The sequence below is a fragment of the Aspergillus eucalypticola genome (assembly GCF_003184535.1).
Source record: "Aspergillus eucalypticola CBS 122712 chromosome Unknown BO83scaffold_10, whole genome shotgun sequence".
Taxonomy (NCBI): Eukaryota; Fungi; Ascomycota; class Eurotiomycetes; order Eurotiales; family Aspergillaceae; genus Aspergillus; species Aspergillus eucalypticola.
Genome location: NW_020290284.1, coordinates 418,158 through 440,487, shown reverse-complemented (window position 1 = coordinate 440,487; position 22,330 = coordinate 418,158). Strand labels below are relative to the sequence as shown.

Genomic DNA, 22,330 nt, shown 5'->3' with positions numbered 1-22,330 from the left:
AACGCAAAAGAAGGGCTGACGGAATCGCCGAAACCGCCGACTTCGATTTTCCGACGTCATTCAAAATGCGTGCGCCTTTCCTTTTCTCTCTTTTGCTTCCCCTTCAACCAAACACTTTGCGCATACAGGCGCCCCCCTTCATTAATTCACGTTCGCTTTATCTTTAAATACATGAAGGGAATAATAGGGAATTCGGATCAGATCTCGTCTCGCAATATGTCAACATGATTTACTAAAAGACAAAAACCTGAACAGCCAGATTTCCCCGCTCCATAACTACCTATCTACCTACCTACCTACCTATCTACTAGCCTTTTCGACAACACCCCCCTCCCCTTCATAAACACACGCGCGTGTGTGCGCGCAGATTCCAGACTTAATCAGCCGTGCGGCAGCGACAGCGACGACCTCACCAGCACCACCGAATAATAACGGATAACCATGGGTTCCAATCCACCACCACCCAAAGATCAGGATGAGGCCTCGTCTCCGCCCGAGGAACTCGATTACTATGCCATCCTTAATCTTCCGCGCTCTCCACCCCCCACGGAAGCTCAGATTCGGTCCGCGTATCGAACCCTCACGCTAAGTTTTCATCCGGATAAGCAGCCGGCGGAGTTGGCGGACTCTGCGCGACGACATTTCGATCGTATTCAGGAGGCATATGATACGTTGGTGGATCCGAAGAAGAGGGCTGTGTATGATGAATTGGGTGTGCAGGGGATGAAACAAGAATGGGTGATTCTTGACAGGATCGCCAAGGATATGAGGGTCGGGGTGAGGGCTATGTCTGGGGAGGAGTTTCGAGGGTGGTTTTTGGAAGTGATGAAAAGGAGGGAGAGGGCTGTGGTGGAGAGAATGGTTGGGTCGAGGGTGAGTTTTTCTTTTATTACTACTCCCGTTCTTTGGTCTCATGAAGGGGAGTAATGCGATTTATGGTTGTGCTAATAAATGCAAAATTTATAGGGCTCTATCACTATTGGGTTCGATGCCTCTAATGCCGTGTCCTACGATGAGGAGGAGGACGCCTTATATATTGAGATGCCGTCGCCGAGGCCCTCGAACTATGCACTGGGGTTCTCTTTCAAGGCGCCACTGCCGCGAATGGGCTTTTTCCTGGGAAGTGAAGGCGAGGATGAGAATGAGAGTGAAAATGATGAGGGCCATGAAACGAGAAAACTGTTCAAGGAGTACGGTGAGGAAACGGAGTTGACATTTAACGCGGGCATCTCGGGGGAGGTAGAGCAGATGCACCAGGAAGCCAACTTCAAATTCCCGGATGGCAGGAACGAAACTCACCTTGTATGTTGACTGAGTGATGAAACTTTCCATTGGGAAATTGCTGACGCTGTGTTTAGCTGCCGCTGCCGTATTTCTTGATCGCGAACCAGATTAATCTGGGAGTCGGGGCAAGCCAACTTTTTGGGGGACCTTACAGTGTTAAGGGCCTCGCAAAACCCCCGTTTGCGTTCATGCAGAACTCCGTCGTGAGTGTGAACGCTTCAGTGTTGCCACACCCATCGCTTGAGACAACCTGGACGAAGTCCTTCGTCCCTATCCCTGGCGCGAAACCCATCAGTGTGCAAGTCGATGTTGATTTTGATCGGTCGCCGCAACGGGCGCCCCCTCGTTTTGCTTTGAAGGTTACCAGGCAGATTGGTGATAGGAGGTTCTTGGTAAGTAGCTGGTCAAGCGGCTCCTTACTCTGGCCGAAACCTTTCCGCCACTTCTTTTTACCCCTCATAGAGTTCGGATTGAACGCCGAGACTGCAATGTCCGTTCCTACCCATCCCAGCTTCTTCCAAATCGGCGTCGTCTCTCAGCCCAAGCGGCAGATCTCCCCAGCGGATGCCGAGGAAGAGGTGGAAGGTGACGAGGAGGATGACGAGTTTGAAATGCTTCGCCGCCAGCAGCGCAAGGAAACTGGAGCTGCCGAAGCTTGGCAGACGAATGTGACAGCTACTCCGATGCAAACTACCTTGTCATTCGTTTATTCGCGCAATGTTTTCTCAGGGAAATCGGCCTACGAGCGTTTACGCTCGGAATGGAGCTCCGAAGGCCACCACCCTTTGCCGGAGGACAATGAGCCGCGATCTGTACGGGTTAATGTCGAAACTACCGTGGGGCTTGATTTGGCGCTTGGATGGCATATTGAGGGAACCCGCCAGGTTGGCGATTTCACTCGCATGGGTCTTGGTGTTGGTGTTCGGAATATGCAGGGCCTCGTCGTGACTGTGTCCTGGAGCAGGCTAGGCCAGAAGATCAGGGTGCCCATATCTGTTATCCCATTTGGCCTTGTCGATGTGGATGTAGCTGCAATGGCTATCATCTGCCCGTGGCTAGCGTACTGCGCGCTCGAATTTGGGTTTATCCGCCCAAGGGAGAGGAAGAGACATCGCCGGGCGATTGCCCGACGACAGAAGCAGCTGAGAAGGCTGGTGCCCAAGAAGCGGGCTGAGAGCCAAGAAGCCATCGATATTATGACCGAGCAAGTACAGCGCCGACAGGCGAAAGAGGCTAAGCAGGGTGGTTTGGTCATCGTTCGGGCTGAGTACGGTTACTATCCTTCGAAGAAGGACAGGGAAAGTGGCCGAGGATTGGAAGTCACTGATGTTTCCATCCCGGTGGCTGCATTGGTTGACCACGGACAATTGGCCATCCCTAAGGAAATGGCCAAGGTGAGTTTACGATTCCGTTCTACAGGTGGTGTTAGCAGTGCTAATTTGAGTTGACGCAGTCCCATATCCTCGGATTTCACGACCCGGCTCCGCTTCTGCCTAAGATGCTCAAGATATGGTACAATTACCATGGACAGGAGCATTACGTTGAAGCAAAGGAAACAGAAGACATTTCTTGTCCTATGCGTTCGCATCTATTGTAGCTGGGCATATCTATGTCTCCCTACTTTTCTTGATTTATATACATGCTGCACTACTAGCTTTTTGGCATCTCTCTCCATTCATGTTTGCATAAGGAAATGTGCACTATATCACATACATCCTCCCCTTTTGATAATCTCCCGGCGTCTGATTCATATATTGCATGCATTTGTCGATACGTTTGTGTATGTTAGCGAGAGCATTGGACGAGGACTAACACATAAAGTCGAGCTCTGGTGGTCTCCAGTGACACGGCGAGTCGACTCTCAACTTCAATCTTCACTCGAATATATACCAATCTACTCACATCAACTTTATCTCTAATTACATTAGATTTATTTCCAATAGACTACGAATCCAAGTAAACTTGTAAGGCGGTGACCGTTCACGTGACCCGCCCGGTTCCCGCTGCGCCAAAAGAAGCCAAGCCCATCTTCAACTCGCCATCGAAGAACCATTTCATCATAATCCTCCTCCACCAAACCTCTTCCCTCCCCCTCACAACTTCAGAATGGCATCCATAGCGGAGGGCCTATTCAAGTCTCTCCCCAAGCCGAAATACACCGGCGAGGAGGAAGAGCTACCACAACATGCACAGCCCCGAGGTCCGCGGGTCGTAGGCCCGGGACAACTCGACGAAACACAGATTGTTCTCCGGGTGGGTAGCACCGCATCCATACAAGATCCAATCCACATAAAGCTTTAGCCCACCTTCACTACTATAACTCAATGCTAATGATGATAATTATTATGGTATCTACAGAGAACCGGCCCCCCTCCCTACCAGAATCGAGCCGGATGGCGGCCCCGCGCCCCCGAAGACTTTGGCGATGGCGGCGCGTTCCCCGAGATCCTAGTCGCGCAGTACCCCCTCGACATGGGCCGGAAGGGCACATCCTCGACATCGAACGCGCTCGCTGTGCAGGTTGACGCTGAAGGAAAAGTCAAATACGATGCTATCGCGCGCCGCGGACACAGCGACAACCGGATCGTGCATGCCTCATTTAAGGATCTGATTCCGCTGCGCCAGCGCGTTGACATGGGCGAGGTGTCGTTGGATCGGCCGTCGGAGGAAGAAGTCCAGGCGCAGATGGAGAAGACGAAGAACGCGCTCGCCAGTTTGGTGGAGGGTGCGGCAGCGGCGCAGAAGCCGAAGAACGTGAAGGGTGGACGCAGAGCGGAGCCTACGTTTGTGAGGTACACGCCGGCTAATCAGATGGGTGATACGTCGAAGAAGAATGATCGTATTATGAAGATCGTCGAGAGACAGCAGGATCCCATGGAGCCGCCGAAGTTCAAGCATAAGAAGATCCCTCGTGGTCCGCCGTCGCCGCCTCCGCCGGTTATGCATTCGCCGCCGAGGAAGCTCACGGCTGAGGATCAGGAAGCGTGGAGGATTCCGCCGCCGGTGTCGAATTGGAAGAACCCTAAGGGTTACACGGTTCCGTTGGATAAGCGGTTGGCGGCTGATGGACGTGGACTGCAAGATGTGTCGATCAATGATAAGTTCGCGCAGTTTGCGGAGGCGCTGTTCACGGCGGATCGTCATGCGAGAGAGGAGGTCAGGTTGCGTGCTCAGATGCAGCAGAAGCTGGCGGAGAAGGAGAAGGCCCAGAAGGAGGAGCATCTGCGTGCGTTGGCGCAGAAGGCCCGCGAGGAGCGTGCAGCTGCTAGTAGCAGTCGGCGCGATTCTCGCGCTGGATCCCGCTCGCCTTCGCGCAGTGTCAGCCGCAGCCCATCGCCGTACTCGGCTAGTGAGGATGAGGATGCTGCTCGGGATCGCGAGCGCATGCGTCGTGAGCGTCGTCAGGAGGCAGAGAGACAGCTCCGTCAGTCGCGGATGGGTACGGAGAGACGTATCCAGATGATGGCACGCGAGCAGAACCGGGATATTTCCGAGAAGGTGGCGCTGGGATTGGCCAAGCCGACGCAGGCATCCGAGTCGATGTATGACTCGCGTCTGTTCAATCAGACCAGCGGCATGGACTCGGGCTTTAACGAGGATAACCCGTACGACAAGCCGCTGTTTGCCGCGCAGGACGCCATCAACAGCATCTATCGTCCACGGGCGCAGGCTGATGACGATGACGGCGAAGGCGCCGAGGGCGAGATGAGCAAGATTCAGAAGCAGAAACGGTTCGAGGTGCTCGGTAGAGCGAAGGAAGGGTTCCGTGGTGCTGACATAGCTGAGGTATGTCCCTCCTACTTACTCATTCAAGAAATAGACATACAACTGACACCAAATTAGGCTCGTGACGGCCCCGTGCAATTCGAAAAAGATACCACCGACCCCTTCGGTATCGACAGCATGATCGCCGACGTCACTAGCTCCGGTGCAGGCCAAAAGCGCTACGGTATCCAGGAAGTTGACCGTTCGGAACGGGGCTCCAAACGGGCGCGTGTCGATGATGATTAATTGTGTTGTTTGTGAATAATTATACCTTTATTATTTTTACACTTTAACATACGCGGGGTTTAGATATTTACCTACTACGTGCGCTGTGTCAACTGTACCTCAAATGGTTTTCTTGTTCTTTGCTTTTGGGGGGTTTTACTATGTGCATTGCTGCGGGCGTTGTGTGTGTGTGTGTTCACCCGGTTTATACTCTTGCTTTCATTTTTTAGTGTTGCAGAAGATAAAATGCAAAAAGTGGTGATTTACTCTGTTCTCACTTATGATAATCTGGGTTAGTTGGTGTGCTTATCATGGGTAAGTAAGTAGATTAGTTATAACAGGGTTGAACTAGTAGTAGTAGAAGACTCGGTCATTTTCCTATCTCTATCTATAGTTTACTTAAGAGGAAAATGCATAGTTAGTGCAGGCAGGATTTATGCCATCGCCACCACACTACAACTAACTACTAAACAAACTAAAATAGTAAGATAGTAACTATAAGACAAGACAAATCGCAATAATAGGACGGTACTTTACTCCGAAGAAATAGAAAGAGAACATCACCTCACCCCTTTCCCCGTCTCCACAGCTTCTTCAATTTAGAATAGTTCAGTGGTATGTGTATCTAATCCTCATAATAAATGTATGATTGCCTACAGAGTGGGTGGATAACCAAGTCAAAAGACACTAAAAGAACAAGATTCGATTCTTTTTTTTCTTGTCTTGTCTTGTCTTGCCATCCCGAATCAAATTCAAATCCCGATGTACGGGAATAGACCCACATAACTCAGTAGTCATGTTCAATAATAATAATAATCATCAGGTATAACTATATATGTACTTACTTTACTGTACTGTGGAGGGGGAGAAAGTAGAGAGATCAGCATGTACGTACCGTTGATGGTGTGGTGTAGGGGAGGGAAGTCACACGACTTGGGTTGTAAACTAGTGACTTATACTTGTTGGGACTAAGCTAGTGACTTACTTACTGAAGAAAACAAGGAAATGTATACGAGGATGATGGGTATGTGATTATCTGAGTATGTAGTGTGTGTGTGTGTGTGTGTGTGTGTGTGTGTGGAGGAGGGAAGGGAATCTTGGAAGTGCGGGATCAAGTGATTTGGATGTGGGTTCAATTTGTGAACATGACTACTACTACTATTACTTGGGATGGAAGAAGAGAGGGAGTGAAATGTGGCTAGAAGTGGCTGGTGATGGTGGTGGTGGTGGTGGTGGTGGTGGTGGTGGTTGTTGTTGTTGCGTGTGATGAGAGGATCTATTCTGGTACTGTTACTACCTAGCCTGGAGTATGATGTCTGCCTGCTACTGTGTTGTTGTGTACAATGAGATTTACCTCATCCAGTCAGTGATTTGATGCAAAAGTAGACGAATCATAGTCATTAGAGAGAGGAATAGTGGCTGAGCTGATTAAATGACTGATTCACGGAGTACTCAGGCCACAACTACAATTGTATAATACTCTCACTGTATGCATGCATGCAGACATCAGACCACAAGATGTCGGGTCGATCAGCCGGATAATCACACTGATTGGATGGTGGACATCCCAAATCGACGACGTACAGGAGGGCTGGGGAGCGTTGATCTAATCGAGCAGATAACGAGAGCCAATGACCCGCGCAGTTGCGAGTCATCTTGTTTGAGATTGATGGCCACCTTCGGAACTTTGTTGCTGCTGAGAAGGAGGGGATACTGACGATCGGGTTGGTTTCTTAGTGGTAGCGCTCCAAGCGCATCGGAGGAGAGACGCTGCTGGCTGGCTGGCTGGCTGGCTGGCTGGCTGGGAGAGAGTTGTGGTGATGAACGATAGGGAGGGGGGTCGGTAGGTTTGATCCGAGGGTCCAAGATAAGAAAGAGTGGTTGAAGGTCGGGATGTAAGTGGTGGGTTGCATGGGCTTGATTTCAGTCCGGGCTGGGAATGGGAGGATCGTGTCGTGTCTTGAGGATAGAAAGTTATGAAAATGAGGAAAGTCTCATCCTTGGGTTGCCATTACCAGGGTTCTGAATGGCTCAAATTTTTGATGGTAAGTTCGCTGCAATAGCACCTGAAATTATGCCCTAGGGGGCCCGTCAGTTCAGTTGTATCCATAGCCATTGTTCCGTTGGTCATGCCGGAATGGAACAAGATCCACTGTTAGAGTACACCGTAACCGTGTTTGCTGATGGTGCTGGTGCTGGCGCCTGGTGGAAGCGATAACGAGTCCATGAGCCCATTCCGACCTTCCCCTTAGTCTAATACTTTGTAGTAGTAAATTGCTGACTAGTGCCTCATCTACGAACTTCATGGTTGTGCTTCTCAGAATGCAATGCAGGATCATCTGTGTGACCGGATGGATGGAACTGGAGCGACCGTGGTGCCTGACTAGCTTACACTCCCACACGTTCATCGCACAACATCCTTGCCCCTGGAAAGTGCGGGGAGCCGATGAGCAGCAGCAGAGGAAATCCTGCCTCGCTCTGACCGTCGAATCCTGCTCCCGCCAGACATCAGCCATTAGATTAATGCTCGATCCGTGCGCCTGAATGATGCACCGGAGAGCACAGGGCAACGTCGGTACCGGCGCCTAGCGCGGGGTGGCGATCGAGGGGATTTGCTGGTGCTGCTGATAAGGTGCTGGGTCGGTGGAGCTGGAGATAAAGCCGAGACGTTGATTTGGGTGTGTTCCCACGGATGGGGTTATTAGGTAAAAGGTTCGTCTGATCTTTTGCTTTTAAAGTCTGGATAAGAGGGAGTCATTCTGGCGGCGCGCAAAAGAAGCAGACGACGTGCCTAAACCGCCAATCAGTCAGTGCTCAAACAGATTGCTTCTAATTTTTTTTTCTATTTTCTTTTCCTTCTCCTTCCCCTCATCTGTCAAGTCTGCCTTAGCTCTTTATTTTTTCTTTTTTTTGGTCCCCCCGGTGTCGTACCTTGGGCAGGCTGACTCCGCCGGGTCTTTCAGCGGATCTCCGGTGTGGCGGTTGAAGTGTAACAATTTCAAAGTCAACTGGAGACAGACAGGTAATTGAACCAGTCTGAAGCAAAAGGATTGAGAGAAAGTGAGACAGGAAAGAAAAGGGGAATTTCAAGAGTTGCCGAGGAATTAGAAGTGAGGAGGAGAGAAAGAGAAAGAGGAAGTGCAGGAAGAAGACTCACCAGAAGCTCAAAGTCACCTGCTCTCTTCTTCTCCCCTCTCGAGAATCAACCACCACGACAACTTCAACTTCCCTTCCACCTACTCTCCAGAACTCACTACCTTCTTATTCTGTCTTATTCAGTCATCAACCCATCATCCACTTTCCCTGCTCTATCCGATCCCCCGTGTTGCGTCTATCCCGCACCACCTCCCTCTGATTAGATCTTCCTCCCTTCTTGCGTGCTGGCTCTCATTGATATCATTCTCTCAAACAATGGCGTAACCAAGGGGGTTTGGAAAACAATGAAAGCAAGCTGTCTGCCATCCAGAACCCTCAAGCGCAAAAAGAAAAGAAAAGCATAAAGAAGACCACCGACCACTCACGCTGTCACCAGAGGATTCGAGTTGCCCTGCGCCACACATTACTGGTCCCGTTCACCTGCCTCACTCACCCTGTATTGCCTGGTGCCAGCCTTTCACATCATCATCATCATATTTCCGATCGTGACTTCTCCTTTTATCTTCTCTCGTATGATCGGCCTTGTATCCACCTGGCATCACTAAAACCACTCTGTCGCCTGAGTTTGTGGAAATTCGGTGACGGCAGCTGATTTGAGCACCTTAACTACTACTTGTTGTCACATACACTGAACTCGCACTCATTTGATTGTGCATGATCCCGATCTTCTGATGCAAATACGTCATCTGAATATCGACAACCATGATGGAACAGTCATTATCTCTTATCTCTGCCCAGGTCCAGTTCATGGTAAGTCTTCAAGTACCATCACCATCATGCTGTCTCCTTCACTGCACCGATGCCTCCAAATCTACGCGGAGCAGCATGGAATCCCCTCCTGGTAGACTAATCTTGCTAACCACTGTTGTTGAAATACAGGAAGACAGGCTGGCCCTGGTGCATATCCCTTTAGACCTATATCCCTTCTTTTTGAATCCGATCATGCAGATTCTCTTCCATGAGGTGCCTCCTATCTCCGAGAACCAAATGGAAGAGGACGACGGGTACGCAGAGGGGCATAGACGCCACCAGCCGGCATTTTTGAACTTTTCAATCACCCCTGTGGAATGCTCGATCATGTGCCCCAGACAGCTTGCTAATGAGTACTTCGCTCCTCTGGTCAACAAGTTCGTTCAGAGCAGTTCCTCGGGCCAAAGCCGCCTCTCCATCAGCCATGATGATTTTATTGCCATGCAGGTGTACGGAGAGGGCCTCGAAGCTGGCCAACGGGTCCTCGAGCTTACGAGCCCGCTGGCCATGGCAGGAATGTATGGTGCAGCTGACCTTGAGTTTGTGCAACGTTCTGGCTAACATGCTATAGCTCTATCTTCTTCATCTCCACGTACTTTTCCGACTACATCATCGTGCCTCTTCGAAGCAAGACCCAGGTTATTGAAGCCTTGGAGAAGCGTGGCTTTCATTTCGAAATGTCAACGGAGGCTTTCGTCAACAACAACCAATCCCAGTTCAACAGCTGCTTTAGTCCCGTCTCGTCCCGGTCGGCGAGCAGCTTGAGCTCCCCTCCTGCCACTCCGCCACCCTCGTCGCTGGATGAACTGCAAACGCGCACGTTTAGCTCGCTGCGGAAGCACCAAATTATCCCATCCGTTGACAGAACCCTGCGTCTAGTGCAATGCGCCGCGCATCACCGCTACACGAGCGATACAAGCTCCATTGCCATTCTTCGTGAAGCCCTCACGACAGCTTTGATCGTCGACAAGCCACGGTTCCTCTCTCTCACCCTAACCGCTGCTGACCCCGCGGCGTCACTCTTGCTGGAAAAGCGTCTTCTCCCCCGCTTCTCAAGTGACTCATCAGCGGCCACTGACTCGGATGACGATACAAGTCTTCTTTTGGGATCTAAGGAAGAGGTTCTTGTTCCCATCATGCTCGACCTACGTAAGCTTCCGCTGGAAGCTTCGGGTATTGTGTGCGGAGTTGCTGGCCGACTGGCCGACGCAACGCACGCACGGGGCGATGAGGATACTGATGTATCCACGATTCTTTCCCATTCTTGGAACGGCGGTGGCACCTCTTTCGACAGTGCCTTCAAAAATGTCCTGTCCTCTAGCTACGGCTCCGGTGGACCTGTCAGATCCTTCGGCACTAGCCCCGGCTACAGAACCCATCGTCTGCAGCCAGACATGGACCCATACATGGACGCCGTCGAGATCAGCTTTCTTAGCACTGCGCGGGCGGGTTCCATCATTGTGGGCGAACACGAGCTTCATCGTGCCGTCGACGCCCTCGAAGCGGAAAGTCACGAACCCGATGCAGGAATCACGGCACTCGAACTTTGAACTCCTACTGCTTGCAACAAAAAGTTTCCTGATCCACTTGTTTTGCATTTACTCTTCTTTTTCACCCTGCTTGTTTCTTGATTTTCAGTTATTCAGCGTAGCAACCACGCTCGATTCCCTTATGTTATTTCGATTCTTGCTTGTCTTCTTAATGAGTTATGCTCAAACGGATACCAAAAACGCTGCATGACCTTATTTTTCCTTGGGTGCATTGACCTTTTCTTGCTTACACTCCCTTCTAGCAAACTGCAGCTCGGGCTTACGCTGCATACATACCAAAAAGTTTCATGTATCGAACTATATGCATTTTCTTCTTTTTCTGCGACATGCAATTTCTAACTCTACTTTCTCTAACCACAACACAATGTTTCCACATTTCCTAATACTGTCAGTAATTCAGCAAGCGAGGTCGGAGTTGTCTATTTGGGTTCATTCGACCCGGGTTTGATCCTCGAATTACTTTAGGGCGGATATACGTGATTTGTATCTAGCATGGCTGACGATCTATATTCCCTGGTCTAAACTGCATATGGATGATTGGGAATTGTATGGAAGAATCACAGACCAAGTTTCACGATGAGAAAACATTGATCCTCAAGTCGGGGTCTATTCTAGAGCCTCAATCCTGTATTACTTCCAACCCAACCAACCCATATCCGCGTCATCAAAAATCGCTCAGTAGACTCGTCCTTCCGCAATGGGTCGTGCAGTGGATAGTTAGGCGCTCAGACAATCCAAGCGCTCCTTCGAGGCTGAGCGAGCGAGCGATGAGCAACGGACAATACCCGCCACCGCACTGTGTCTGTCTGTCTGTCGCCACAGGCTGAAATGCCTCGTGAGCAATATAACAGAACTGCAAGGGAAAAGTAAAAGCTTCAGCCTGCTCAATGTTTCTCCACCCTCTCACACACACAGATCCAATCAATGAGAAGATGGATACGTAGTCGCTACTTACACCGATACACCACACACCACACCATACCGGAACCTAACCTAACCTAACCTATTCCCTGTTTCAGCAGACAAAATAAGAAGAGTAAATATCGTAGCGTCGGTGCTTATTATTATTCTCCCTTCTCTCTTTTTTTTTTTATGTCATTTGGTCTGGTTGAGTGGAGTGGAGTAGAGTGGCGTGGGCGCACGCACGCACGTACTACCTATCTGATGATCACGACAGCTGATGCAATGCGAGGCGACGCAACGCAATCTATCTATCTATCTTTATTTTCTTGCCGGCGATATCCGAGAAGGAAGAAGATTTGGGGGGGGGGGGGGGAAGGGAAGCCAAGAACGGAGAGTAAGTAAGCAAGTAGCCAGCAAGCGGTACTTGTTAGGGGATAAATGCAGGCAACAAGGCTGAGAACATCCGTTCGCATTTGTGTGCATTGATAAGCGCTACACGCTACACGTGCTGTTGATGGTGGTGGTGGTGGTGGTGGTGGCGTTTTCTTCTAAGTTCGCATGGTATCCAGTCATGGTTGGAACACGAGCCATTGAGGGGTGGGAAGGGAAGCGCAAAGCCAAGAGCCGTGAGAATGTCTGTGCGTAGGCGCTGGTGGCTGATGATGATTATTGCTGACGGGGAACCTTGCCTGTTGACCGGTTGGCTGGGTTGCTGGGGTATTGTCTTGTCTTGTCTTGTCGGGATTAGTTGTTGAGTGGCTGGGATCTAGCTAGCTAGCTCTTGGCTAGCTAGCTGGGCAAGGGTCGGACAACACAGTCTAAACTTAGCGGTAGACTTTGACGGTTCCTGATGGGTTACCAGTAAGCAGAGGGACAGATGGTTAGCCACGTGCAATGCGCCACGTAGTGAAAAACAGGTACAGTGCAGAGTTTGAAAACGAGGACAAAATGCATAATAGTGGTAAATAAAGATAGAGGAGGGTTGCACAAACGAAAATAGACATTGATAGCTGAGACCTACCATCTGAACAACCACCAGCCCAGCAATTTCCTTTTTCATTCCACGATACAGCACTCACGGCCTTGACGCCTGGTCCGGCTGGAACACACGCGACCACTTCTCCACTGAGCACATCCCAGGCGAATACGGACGCCTGCGTAGCACCATTGCCATTGCCGGAGTCATCTGCCGCACTCCCGTTGAGGACAATGGCGTCCGCTTTCGCGAATATAGAGCGAATTCGAAGGTCGCTTTTGCGATATGTGGCATTGCTATGACCTTGACCTGGACTGACATCGTCGCCGCCAAACGCCTTTAAGAGTTTGCCATCACTCCGGTCCAGCATCCGGATGCGCCCGTCTGTTGTAGATGCTAAAAGAGCATTGCCGTCATTAGAGCAGCGAACACTAGTGACAGGGTGTGCGAGAACATCGACAAGGGTGCGTCCCATCCGGATATCGTACACTCGGACTCGACCGTCGTAGCTTGCGCTTGCGATAGAGTATGTGGGCATGTGTACGTGCAAGGAGGAAACGGTATCTCGGGCTTCGGTGAGGGTCTGGATGGGCTTGTAGGAGTTGGACTTGGTATCCCAAATGTTGATAGTTGTGTCTGCGCTGCCTAAACCGCACACAAAAACAGTCAGTGGTCGCGAAGAAAAGCGTTGATTAGAATTGGGACGAATTTACCAGACACCACTACAGAGTCATCTTCGCCTGCGAATTGGACGGCCTCAACGCGCGCATTGTGTCCACTCCAGCGTCTGATTGTTCCTCCCTGTTCGACATCCCACAGAAAGACCTGGCGGTCTCCACCAACGCTGGCGAACCGGGAGTTGTCTGCTGCGACGGCAATGTCTAACACGGAGTACCCGTGCGCCTCATACTTCTGGATTGGGGACGTTGTCTCCGCAGCAGAGGCATTGTTATTGTTGGGAATAGCCCGGGAGAGGTGAATAGCACGATCTGTCGAGCCGGTGAGGACATAGGTTCCAGGATAGCTGGAGAAAGTCACAGCGTTTACGGGGCCTGAGATACGTCAGAGGGGATCTAGAGCTTCTAGAGCGTAAGGCGTGGAGCTAGCTTACCATTGTGGGTTTTGAGGGTGTGGGCCAGTTGGGTGGGGAACTGTTTGATTGCTGGCATTGGCAATCTTTCTGAAGAACCGAGGGAATGCTCTCAGCAACAAGCGTAGTGAAGCTGTGCGGGATCGGAGATTGTTCACTGCTTGACATCCAACATGAAGGCCGGAATGCGGAAGTTGGAGACAAAACCGATGGGCGCGGCTCACCGCCGGCGGGGTCCATCTTATTTTAGCTTCAAGCAAATCCGCCCAAAGTTACTCCGCATTCCTGCGGATCAACGGGAACCAACGGTTCATACTTTCTTTATTTTTTTTTTCTTTTCTTTTCTTTTCTTTTTTCTATTTCTCTGCAGCAAGCACATGCGCATAATTAAATCTGTATTGACATGCTACGGAGTACAAGTGGGTTATTATCGAAGATGTAGTCAAACCATCGCTAGTTACCAGCAGGCAAATCAGAAGAGCAAAATCACCAGACAACACTGGGCCTCAATCTCTACCCAGGTTGCATGGCCCCCCTGAGCGCGCAAAATCCGAAAATCAAAAGGAAAGAAAAACATTTAAAGGGGTAGTCAGATGTAAAGATATTAGTCGAGACGAAAGCACGCTTCTTCTGCTTTTTCCACAGTCCGTTACAGGCCCACGGTCGTGTCCGGTGGTCCTCTGGTATCTTAACGACGTCCATGGCTGCGAGTAGAAGAGCCCTGCAGCCCCTCGATTTCCTGTTCGAGCGATTTGATCCTGTTGGCGGTTAGCATCGTGCGGTTATAAACGAGAACTTGGGCAAACTTACGCAGCATGGGTGGCCTCCAGATCCTTGTTGAGGCGATCCCTCTCTGCAATGAGCTTCTGCTCCCACTGGCGGAACCGCTGCTCCTCGACCTTGACTTGCTCGGTGAAACGCTTGCGCAGGTTCTCCTCTTCTTCCTTGAACTTGGGGTTGTCCAGCTTCCTGGGGCGGGCCTCGCCGAATTTGCGGGTTTCCATCTGCTGTGCGCGGTAGGCCTCGTAGTGCTGCTCTTCGGTAGTGTGGATGAGATCAAGCATGTGGGTGCGGATCAAAATTGAGCGGAGCTTCTTGAAATCGCAGTGATCCTCGTTCTCAACTTCGGCAACACCCCAAGCGTATTGACGACCCTTAACCACCCGGTTGTCGGTAGTCTTGACGTCCTTCTCGGATCCGATAACAGCGAAAGGCATGGCAGCCGTGAGGGTGCGCGCGTGAGCGGCGGCATGCTCATCGTCCTCCTCGACGGGAGGGGTGTAGATCTTGATGCCCTGGGCCTCGATGACAGCACGAATCTGATAGGATCACCTGTGGTTAACTTCCATTCTTCAGCACGGGACAATGGCTGAGTGGCTCACTCTCTGCTTGTAAACGGCCAGGTCCGAGGGGCTGAGGGTATCCGCCTTGGCAACGACGGGGATAAGGTTGACACGAGAGCTCAAGCGCTTCATGACCTCAATGTCGAGGGGCTTCAGGGTGTGTCCGGTGGGGCGGATGAAGTACAGGCAGGCATGGACACGCATATCGATCTTGTCCGTACGGCGAGGCTGCTGCTCTTGCAACATGTACGACTCATGCTGGTCGTCAAGGAACTCAATGATCGGTTGCCAAGAGTCACGGTTGTTGACATAGTCTCCGAATCCGGGGGTATCAATGACGGTCAGGCGGACTAGAGCGGGAGACAACCCACAGCGTTAGCAGCCAGTCCAGCGGTGAGGGTGTTGTGTGTATGAACCTTTGAAGAACTTCTCTTCCAGCTCAGCCTTGGTGATCTCAATTTCGACGGTGCGGTCAACCTGCTTCTGATGACGGCGCTTGTGGTCGGCGTAGTTCTTGATGGTGGTGGAGAACAGAGTGTTGATAAAGGTGGTCTTTCCCAAGCCGGATTCACCAGCGACCTATATAGATTGATGAGAATTGGGATTCTTCCCTCGACTGTATCCCGAATGAACCAACCATGATAGTGAAGGCCGCACCCCGCTTGGCGACAATCTTGTGCCTGAATAGATTGGTTAGGATATATCATGATCATGAGCTGGCGCGCATCTGGCGACACATACCGCTGGTTGGGGAGCTATTGAGAGACGATGTTAGAATGAAATTTCGGATCTTGTTTGGGAGGTTAAATTTGGTCCATTACTTACGTTGGCAATGCCAATGGGGGAGGCAGTCTCGGTGGAGGACATGATGATAAAGGGGTGAGTTGGAACTCAATTAAACAGAGCTAAACAGCGGGAGTAAATAGAGACAAACGACAACCCTGGCCTGGAGGTAAAGGGCCAACGGTACGAGGGAAAAGCAACTAGAGATGGGGAAGAAGACAAGGCGAGGATAAGGGAAGCAATGGCCTGTTGGAGGGTGGGCGTGAAGGGGAAAGAGGGACTGGCGTGGATGGAACTTGGAGGACGTGCCTTCTTCTTCTTGCACTGGGTTGGTTTGGCTGGTTGGCTGGTCGGTTTGGCTGCCCCTGAATCCCCCCCAGGCAAACACCTGCAAACACAACCGGCGTGACCAGCCCACCCGGGGATGCTGGCAGCCTCAGGCATATGTGAAACGATAGTTATTTGCCTCATCGGGTTTAGTGCAGACGCTATGGCCCCGGATGGCGCTAGCACTATTGGAGACTAACGTCTCGGGACCGGAGCAACTGTTGATCCCGGCTCTTATCGCCCGCTTTTGGCAAGACGATTTTTTTGAAGATCGTCCGGATGGCAGAGAAAAGCGCTTGCTGATTGACGTGCAAACGGATTCGGTTGGCGACAATGAAGACAGATTTCAAGGTGAGCTCATTCGATTTGGCGTCTTTAGGTTGAATGTGACCTCGCAGCGAAAGGGGGACTGCAAGTGCTGGAAAATGATCTAACAACATCTCTCGTCTAGTTCTCCAACCTACTGGGTACGGTCTATCGCAAAGGTAATCTGCTCTTTACGCCCGATGGCACCTGCTTGATCTCCCCAGTGGGCAATCAGGTCTCGGTATTCGACCTAGTCCAGTATGTTTACCAATTCTCCCTATGCTGTCAGATACAGACAACGTATACTGATGCGCCCCTCCCCGCAGCAACACCTCCTATACCCTTCCCTTTGCGCATCGCACCAACATTGACCGTGTTGCTCTCTCACCTCGCGGCAACCTCCTCCTGACCATTGACGAGAATGGCCGCGCCATCTTGACCAACTTCCTTCGCCGAATTGTCATTCATCACTTCTCCTTCAAAGGCCGTGTCTCCGCGCTTCAATTCTCCCCGTCTGGTCGTCACTTCGCTGTCGGAGTGGGGAGACGCCTGCAGTTCTGGAACACCCCGACGACACCAGGCACTGACAACAATGGCGAGCTTGAATTTGCCCCCTTCGTCTTGCACCGTGACCTTGCCGGTCATTTCGACGTGATCCAGCACATCGAGTGGTCCAGCGATTCCCGCTTCTTGCTCACAGCTTCCAGGGACTTGACGGCTCGGGTATGGAGTATGGACCCCGAAGAGGGCTTCGAGCCCACTACACTGGCTGGTCATCGCCAGGGCGTAAAGGCGGCATACTTCTCCGCTGATCAAGAATCAGTAAGTCTGCGCGCAGGAGTGATTGAGCTGAAGCTAATCGCAAATAGATCTACACAGTCAGCTCGGACGGAGCCCTGTTCAGATGGGAATATGTGACCAAGAAGGACCCGGAAACGATGGATGATATTGCGGAGGCTCGCTGGAGGATTGTTAAGAAGGACTTCTTCATGCAGAATGATGCCAAGGTCAACTGTGCCGCCTTCCATGCGCCCACCAACTTGCTGGTAGTGGGGTTCTCGAACGGTCTGTTCGGGCTCTATGACCTCCCGGAATTCAACCAGATCCATCAGCTGAGGTATGATCATCGGCTAGATATTGATTTACAGAGCTGACTCGCGTCTAGTGTGTCCCAGAGCAACATCGACTGCGTTACGATAAACAAGTCGGGTGAGTGGCTGGCGTTTGGCTCCTCCCAGCATGGACAGCTGTTGGTATGGGAGTGGCAGTCAGAGTCCTACATCTTGAAGCAGCAAGGCCACCTTGACTCCATGAATGCATTGGCCTACTCCCCCGACGGACAAAGAATCGTCACTGCAGCAGATGATGGAAAGATCAAGGTCTGGGACGTCAAGTCTGGTTTCTGTCTCGTCACATTCACGGAACACACGAGTGGAGTTACGGCTTGCGAGTTCTCGAAGAAAGGAAATGTTCTGTTCACAGCCTCCCTGGACGGCTCCGTAAGAGCATGGGATCTCATCCGTTATCGAAACTTCCGCACATTCACCGCTCCATCCCGGTTGTCCTTCTCATCGCTTGCTGTCGACCCCAGTGGTGAGGTGGTTTGCGCCGGCTCTCCGGACTCCTTCGACATTCATATCTGGTCCGTACAGACTGGTCAGCTGCTTGACCAGTTGGCTGGTCATGAAGGCCCCATTGTTACCATGGCATTTGCTGCAGACGGCAGCCACTTGGTGACCGGCAGTTGGGATCGCACCGTGCGTGTATGGAGCATTTTCGGACGGACTCAAACCAGTGAGCCGCTTCAGCTCCAGGCGGATGTGCTGAGTGTGGCTTTCCGACCTGATGGAAAGCAGGTCGCCGCGTCCACCTTGGACGGACAACTGAGTTTCTGGTCAGTGGAGAATGCCGTGCAAGTCGGTGGAGTGGATGGTCGCCGTGATGTGTCTGGTGGACGCAAGATCACCGACCGCCAAACGGCTGCGAATGCTGCCGGGACCAAGTCCTTCCGTTGCATCAGGTACAGCTCAGACGGTAGTTGTATTCTCGCTGCTGGAAACAGCAAGTACATCTGCCTGTACGACGTGGCGACGGGCTCTATGCTGAAGAAGTATACCGTGTCGGTCAACACCTCCCTCGATGGAACCCAGGAGATCCTCAACAGCCGTGACATGACCGAAGCTGGCCCGCGCGGCCTTATTGATGAGACCGGTGAAGCCTCCGACCACGAGACACGTGTGGACCGCAACCTGCCTGGAGCCAAGCGTGGCGACCCCGGAGTCCGTACGACTCGTCCCGAGGTCCGCGTCACGGCAGTCGACTTCTCGCCTACCGGCCGTGCATTCTGTGCAGCTTCCACCGAAGGACTACTGATCTACAGCTTGGACTCGGACCTTGTCTTCGATCCCTACGATCTCGACATCTCGATCACGCCGTCCAGCATCCTGGCCACCCTGGAAGGCGCCAAGCGAGCCGCTGTAACGGGCGAAGTGAACGACGATGACACCTTCCTGAAGGCATTCATCATGGCATTCCGTCTGAACGAACAAAAACTCATTCGGGCAGTCCACGAAGCCATCCCTCCCTCCGAAATCACCCATGTGGTCCGCTCGGTGCCTACAGTCTACCTTCCCCGTCTCCTCCGCTTCGTGGCTCATGCCGCGGAAGAAACGCCCCACCTCGAGTTCAACCTGCTGTGGATCGAAGCGCTCTTCAGCAACCACGGCCGATACTTCAAGGAGAATTCGGGCAGCTTCGCGCCCGAGCTCCGTGCGGTGCAGCGCGCCATCGACGAGATCAACAACAGCTTGAAGCGACTCACTGAGAAGAACATCCACAACCTCAACTACCTCCTTTCAAGGCCGGTCCTTGCCGGAAACAAGAAGCCTGATCTGGCCATGAGGGCACTGGGTGACACTCTCGAGAGGAATGCGGACGACGAGAAGATGTCCGATGCTGACTCGAACGAAGAGGGTGAAGGAGAATGGGTGGGTCTCGAATGATTTGTTATGTTTGTTTGTATTTGTCCCCTGTAATCTTAGACCTTCCTGTTCGTTCTGTGTTCACTCTCCCAGCCGTCTTTCTGCTTTGCTTTGCATTTGCGCCTGGCGTTTGATCTGTGGTATACCTGGAGATACAAAAAAGAGGGACAGCAAAAAGTTGGGAGTATTGCTGTGTTTATAGGTCTAGTTGACCGTATACTGAATATATGAGTATAATAGAAGTAATCTTCTGTTCGGTTGCCTACTAGCATTTATGTAGTAGTAAATCCCGCATATCAAGTCAATATCACAGCTCTACACCGCTGCAGAGTCTCCCATGGACATACATGTACATAACAGGAAATGTCACAAACAACATGAACTTATATACCATCTTCTACAAGCAGTTCTCCTCATATCCCAGACACCAAACATTCCATTTCTACCTCAAGCAACCCATTCCCCACACTCATAGGTACATGGATCACAAAATAGCCACCGCATTAGGCGGACTAGCCACACCCCCAGGAACCTATACAATACAAGCAGCCCAATTAGCCCACCAACCACACCACATCACACAACACACCAAAGGGAACAGATAGACAGATAGTATAAACTCACCTTCAACGGCACACTACACAAAAAGAACCCCCACCTCCCCTTCTCCCTACAATACGTCGCCAACTCCTCCAAATCAAAATACTCTCCAATGGGCATCCCCCACCCAGCCAAACACCACTCATGCAGGGTCATCCCGCGCTCATGCTTAATCGGCGCAGGCTCCAAACTCGGCGTATCCGACGCCACAGCCGCAAACTGATTCTCCCATAGCCAGCGCAACATGGCCTCTCCGTTCTCGATGCCCGCGAAGCTAGGCGAGGGGCGGTTGCCGAGCTCTTCTTCCTGGGCCGGGGTGAGGGCGTTGAAAGCGGCTGTGAAGCCTGTGCGGATGAAGAGGATGTCCCCCGGACGAGGCTGGATGTTGTATTCGGTCATGAGCGATTGGAGATGCGAGAGGGGGATGCTGCTGGTTGTGAAGGGCGTTAGGGGGATGGAGTGCGTGCTGACCCAGTGCGCGTAGTCGAGGAGGATGCCTCGGCCGGTTATGCCGCCTTTTTTGGCCCATGCTGTTTTTTGCATATTAGTATACTTAGTTGCTTTGATTTGGGGTGGTGCGTAAATATATGGGTGGTAGGTTATGTAGGTGGTGGTGCGTAAATATATGGGTGGTAGGTTATGTAGGTGGTGGTGGTATTATATATATAGTAGGACGCACCATCAATTCCTAATACACCCGACGACTTCAACTCCTCCAAACAATGGCCGTTGAAGTAGCATCCGTGCGTTTGGTTTCCTACACATTCATACTCACGATTTAGTAATTTTAAGTAGTCACGCAGTAGGGGAAAGGGTACCATAATGTCGAAACCCATCCCACTGGGTACTCGTCTGGGTATTGAACGTCAACACATCATCATTCACGAACCGCGGGGCCTTATTGATCAGTTCCTGAACGAACGGTTTCCGACCAAAGCTGGAATGTCGCACACGGTTGAGTGGCAGATCCAGGGAAATGCGCACTCCGTCGCGGATTTCCTCGGTTGCGGCTTGTCGAACGGTTTCCGGGGTTAGTAGATTTAGCATCCCCAGGTCGTTGTTCGCCGGGCCGAAAAGACCCCAGGCGTTTCCTGGGGGGCCGTTGGGGTCGAGGGTTAGGTTGTCGAAGGTGGGGAGGGACATTGTATGTTGTTTTGGGTTGACTGAAGTGTAGAGTTGGAAAGATGGGGAATCAGATGGGAGTTACAAGTATATAGTAACTTAGGGTGCGGATACTTTTCCGGCTGGGTTTCCGCAGAGTCGGGGCATCTCCGATGATCTAGTAAATGTTGGCTTTCCCCGGATCATTATTGTTGGAATGAGGTCAATCATGCTTAGCTTAGTTAACACTACTGCTATTCCTTTTCTGTTTTCTGCATACAATGTAGGGATTGATCAATCCAATCATGGTACATAGTCCATCATGTTATTTGGGTGTCGAGTCACTGGTGGTGTTGCCTATCATCTACATCCTCTGTATATACCCCAGCCAACCTATATCCCAACGTCCCGGTTGGACAACCAAATCCATCATCGTATAACACAGTTAACTCTAATTCTCTCCGGCAACCGCCGCTCCGCGACCGCGACCGCGTCCCCGGAATCCAGTTCCCCTGTCTCCTCGCATGTTGTTACCACGACCACGGCCTCGTCCAGAGATGCTCTGCGGTGGTGGCACTTGCGAATAGTTCTTGGGCCGGAAGTTCGGATTATGGTTGAGCACCCCGGCTTCCGGGTCGTTGTCCACGGCGACATATCCGCCTCGCGTGCGCGCCGGTCCTCCACGCCCACCACGGCCGCCTCCATTCATGCCTCCTCGGCCTCGACCACCGGCTGGCGATGCTCCGTTGGGCTGAGGCCGGAACGGCAACGTGGTTTGAGCACCTACGCCATTGGAGGCACCACGTCCACGTCCGCGACCATTACCCATGCCGGAGACTGCGCCGCGGTAGGAATTACCCAAGGGCGGTGGGGCCGGGGCTTCTCTCAGCTGTCCCTGCCCACCGGGCCCAAGCGGAGCACCATATCCGGCAACAGTCAAGGGCGTTTGCTGAGACTGCTTTTGCGCGCTGTTTGACGCACGTGTGTTGACGGTCAGCTGCCGGTAGGAGACGTTCAGCACCGAAGACGCCAGAACCGTCTGGCCTCGGAACGGAGAGCAGCGGTCGCCGAGCGTGGTACCGCTCATGAACGAGACGTCAAAGACCACATCAAGGAGAAGGGCCCGTGGTGTCCGGGTAAGGCCGACAACGGTGCCTCGAGTGGCGATGGGGACCTTGCCGGAATCTTGA

The 22,330-nt window shown here is 51.8% G+C and overlaps 7 protein-coding genes across 7 annotated transcripts; 4 read left to right on the top strand and 3 right to left on the bottom strand.

Moving 5' to 3' along the window:
• The first annotated feature begins 304 nt into the window (after nucleotides 1-304).
• Nucleotides 305-2,975, top strand: BO83DRAFT_15271 (J domain-containing protein). The gene is made up of 4 exons (XM_025526246.1): nucleotides 305-873; nucleotides 967-1,302; nucleotides 1,359-2,678; nucleotides 2,738-2,975. Exons 1-4 carry the CDS (start codon nucleotides 442-444, stop codon nucleotides 2,879-2,881), a joined length of 2,232 nt encoding a protein of 743 aa, XP_025388870.1. The 5' UTR covers nucleotides 305-441; the 3' UTR covers nucleotides 2,882-2,975.
• Nucleotides 2,976-3,338: 363 nt separating this feature from the next.
• On the top strand, nucleotides 3,339-5,539 carry BO83DRAFT_416632 (SKIP/SNW domain-containing protein). The gene is made up of 3 exons (XM_025534709.1): nucleotides 3,339-3,537; nucleotides 3,643-5,070; nucleotides 5,128-5,539. Exons 1-3 carry the CDS (start codon nucleotides 3,391-3,393, stop codon nucleotides 5,293-5,295), a joined length of 1,743 nt encoding a protein of 580 aa, XP_025388869.1. The 5' UTR covers nucleotides 3,339-3,390; the 3' UTR covers nucleotides 5,296-5,539.
• A 3,716-nt stretch (nucleotides 5,540-9,255) lies between these two features.
• BO83DRAFT_311025 (ACT domain-containing protein) lies at nucleotides 9,256-10,730 on the top strand (the record flags this gene model as incomplete). Its single annotated transcript, XM_025527457.1, has 2 exons — nucleotides 9,256-9,698; nucleotides 9,752-10,730. The coding sequence occupies 2 exons, from the start codon at nucleotides 9,256-9,258 to the stop codon at nucleotides 10,728-10,730; spliced, it is 1,422 nt and encodes a 473-aa protein (XP_025388868.1).
• Nucleotides 10,731-12,004: 1,274 nt separating this feature from the next.
• BO83DRAFT_377818 (WD40 repeat domain-containing protein) lies at nucleotides 12,005-13,883 on the bottom strand. The gene is made up of 4 exons (XM_025531098.1): nucleotides 13,721-13,883; nucleotides 13,323-13,661; nucleotides 12,655-13,254; nucleotides 12,005-12,480 (listed from the first exon to the last, which is right to left on the bottom strand). Exons 1-4 carry the CDS (start codon nucleotides 13,776-13,778, stop codon nucleotides 12,458-12,460), a joined length of 1,020 nt encoding a protein of 339 aa, XP_025388867.1. The 5' UTR covers nucleotides 13,779-13,883; the 3' UTR covers nucleotides 12,005-12,457.
• Nucleotides 13,884-14,077: 194 nt separating this feature from the next.
• aspC (septin CDC12) lies at nucleotides 14,078-16,150 on the bottom strand. Its single transcript, XM_025531097.1, has 7 exons — nucleotides 15,868-16,150; nucleotides 15,784-15,797; nucleotides 15,680-15,722; nucleotides 15,459-15,621; nucleotides 15,082-15,392; nucleotides 14,510-15,018; nucleotides 14,078-14,457 (listed from the first exon to the last, which is right to left on the bottom strand). The coding sequence occupies exons 1-7, from the start codon at nucleotides 15,907-15,909 to the stop codon at nucleotides 14,388-14,390; spliced, it is 1,152 nt and encodes a 383-aa protein (XP_025388866.1). The 5' UTR covers nucleotides 15,910-16,150; the 3' UTR covers nucleotides 14,078-14,387.
• Nucleotides 16,151-16,455: 305 nt separating this feature from the next.
• Nucleotides 16,456-19,629, top strand: BO83DRAFT_407676 (snoRNA-binding rRNA-processing protein PWP2). Its single transcript, XM_025533981.1, has 5 exons — nucleotides 16,456-16,503; nucleotides 16,604-16,716; nucleotides 16,785-17,280; nucleotides 17,328-17,575; nucleotides 17,624-19,629. Exons 1-5 carry the CDS (start codon nucleotides 16,486-16,488, stop codon nucleotides 19,458-19,460), a joined length of 2,712 nt encoding a protein of 903 aa, XP_025388865.1. The 5' UTR covers nucleotides 16,456-16,485; the 3' UTR covers nucleotides 19,461-19,629.
• Nucleotides 19,630-19,727: 98 nt separating this feature from the next.
• Nucleotides 19,728-20,970, bottom strand: BO83DRAFT_377814 (uncharacterized protein). The gene is made up of 3 exons (XM_025531096.1): nucleotides 20,719-20,970; nucleotides 20,064-20,569; nucleotides 19,728-19,971 (listed from the first exon to the last, which is right to left on the bottom strand). Exons 1-3 carry the CDS (start codon nucleotides 20,858-20,860, stop codon nucleotides 19,924-19,926), a joined length of 696 nt encoding a protein of 231 aa, XP_025388864.1. The 5' UTR covers nucleotides 20,861-20,970; the 3' UTR covers nucleotides 19,728-19,923.
• Nucleotides 20,971-22,330: the final 1,360 nt, after the last annotated feature.

Coding starts and splice junctions, on each gene's coding strand:
- BO83DRAFT_15271 (XM_025526246.1), top strand. CDS start 442: ATGGGTTCCAATCCACCACCACCCAAAGATCAGGATGAGGCCTCGTCT. Junction 874..966: donor AGAGAATGGTTGGGTCGAGG/GTGAGTTTTTCT, acceptor CAAAATTTATAG/GGCTCTATCACTATTGGGTT. Junction 2,679..2,737: donor TCCCTAAGGAAATGGCCAAG/GTGAGTTTACGA, acceptor GAGTTGACGCAG/TCCCATATCCTCGGATTTCA.
- BO83DRAFT_416632 (XM_025534709.1), top strand. CDS start 3,391: ATGGCATCCATAGCGGAGGGCCTATTCAAGTCTCTCCCCAAGCCGAAA. Junction 3,538..3,642: donor AAACACAGATTGTTCTCCGG/GTGGGTAGCACC, acceptor TGGTATCTACAG/AGAACCGGCCCCCCTCCCTA. Junction 5,071..5,127: donor GTGGTGCTGACATAGCTGAG/GTATGTCCCTCC, acceptor ACACCAAATTAG/GCTCGTGACGGCCCCGTGCA.
- BO83DRAFT_377818 (XM_025531098.1), bottom strand. CDS start 13,778: ATGCCAGCAATCAAACAGTTCCCCACCCAACTGGCCCACACCCTCAAA. Junction 13,662..13,720: donor CACCCTCAAAACCCACAATG/GTAAGCTAGCTC, acceptor GACGTATCTCAG/GCCCCGTAAACGCTGTGACT. Junction 13,255..13,322: donor TGACTCTGTAGTGGTGTCTG/GTAAATTCGTCC, acceptor TGTGCGGTTTAG/GCAGCGCAGACACAACTATC.
- aspC (XM_025531097.1), bottom strand. CDS start 15,909: ATGTCCTCCACCGAGACTGCCTCCCCCATTGGCATTGCCAAC. Junction 15,622..15,679: donor GTGCGGCCTTCACTATCATG/GTTGGTTCATTC, acceptor CAATCTATATAG/GTCGCTGGTGAATCCGGCTT. Junction 15,019..15,081: donor TGGCCGTTTACAAGCAGAGA/GTGAGCCACTCA, acceptor TGATCCTATCAG/ATTCGTGCTGTCATCGAGGC.
- BO83DRAFT_407676 (XM_025533981.1), top strand. Junction 16,717..16,784: donor TCGGTATTCGACCTAGTCCA/GTATGTTTACCA, acceptor CCCTCCCCGCAG/CAACACCTCCTATACCCTTC. Junction 17,281..17,327: donor TCTCCGCTGATCAAGAATCA/GTAAGTCTGCGC, acceptor AATCGCAAATAG/ATCTACACAGTCAGCTCGGA.
- BO83DRAFT_377814 (XM_025531096.1), bottom strand. CDS start 20,860: ATGGTACCCTTTCCCCTACTGCGTGACTACTTAAAATTACTAAATCGT. Junction 20,570..20,718: donor GGGTGTATTAGGAATTGATG/GTGCGTCCTACT, acceptor TGCAAAAAACAG/CATGGGCCAAAAAAGGCGGC. Junction 19,972..20,063: donor TGTGTAGTGTGCCGTTGAAG/GTGAGTTTATAC, acceptor TGTATTGTATAG/GTTCCTGGGGGTGTGGCTAG.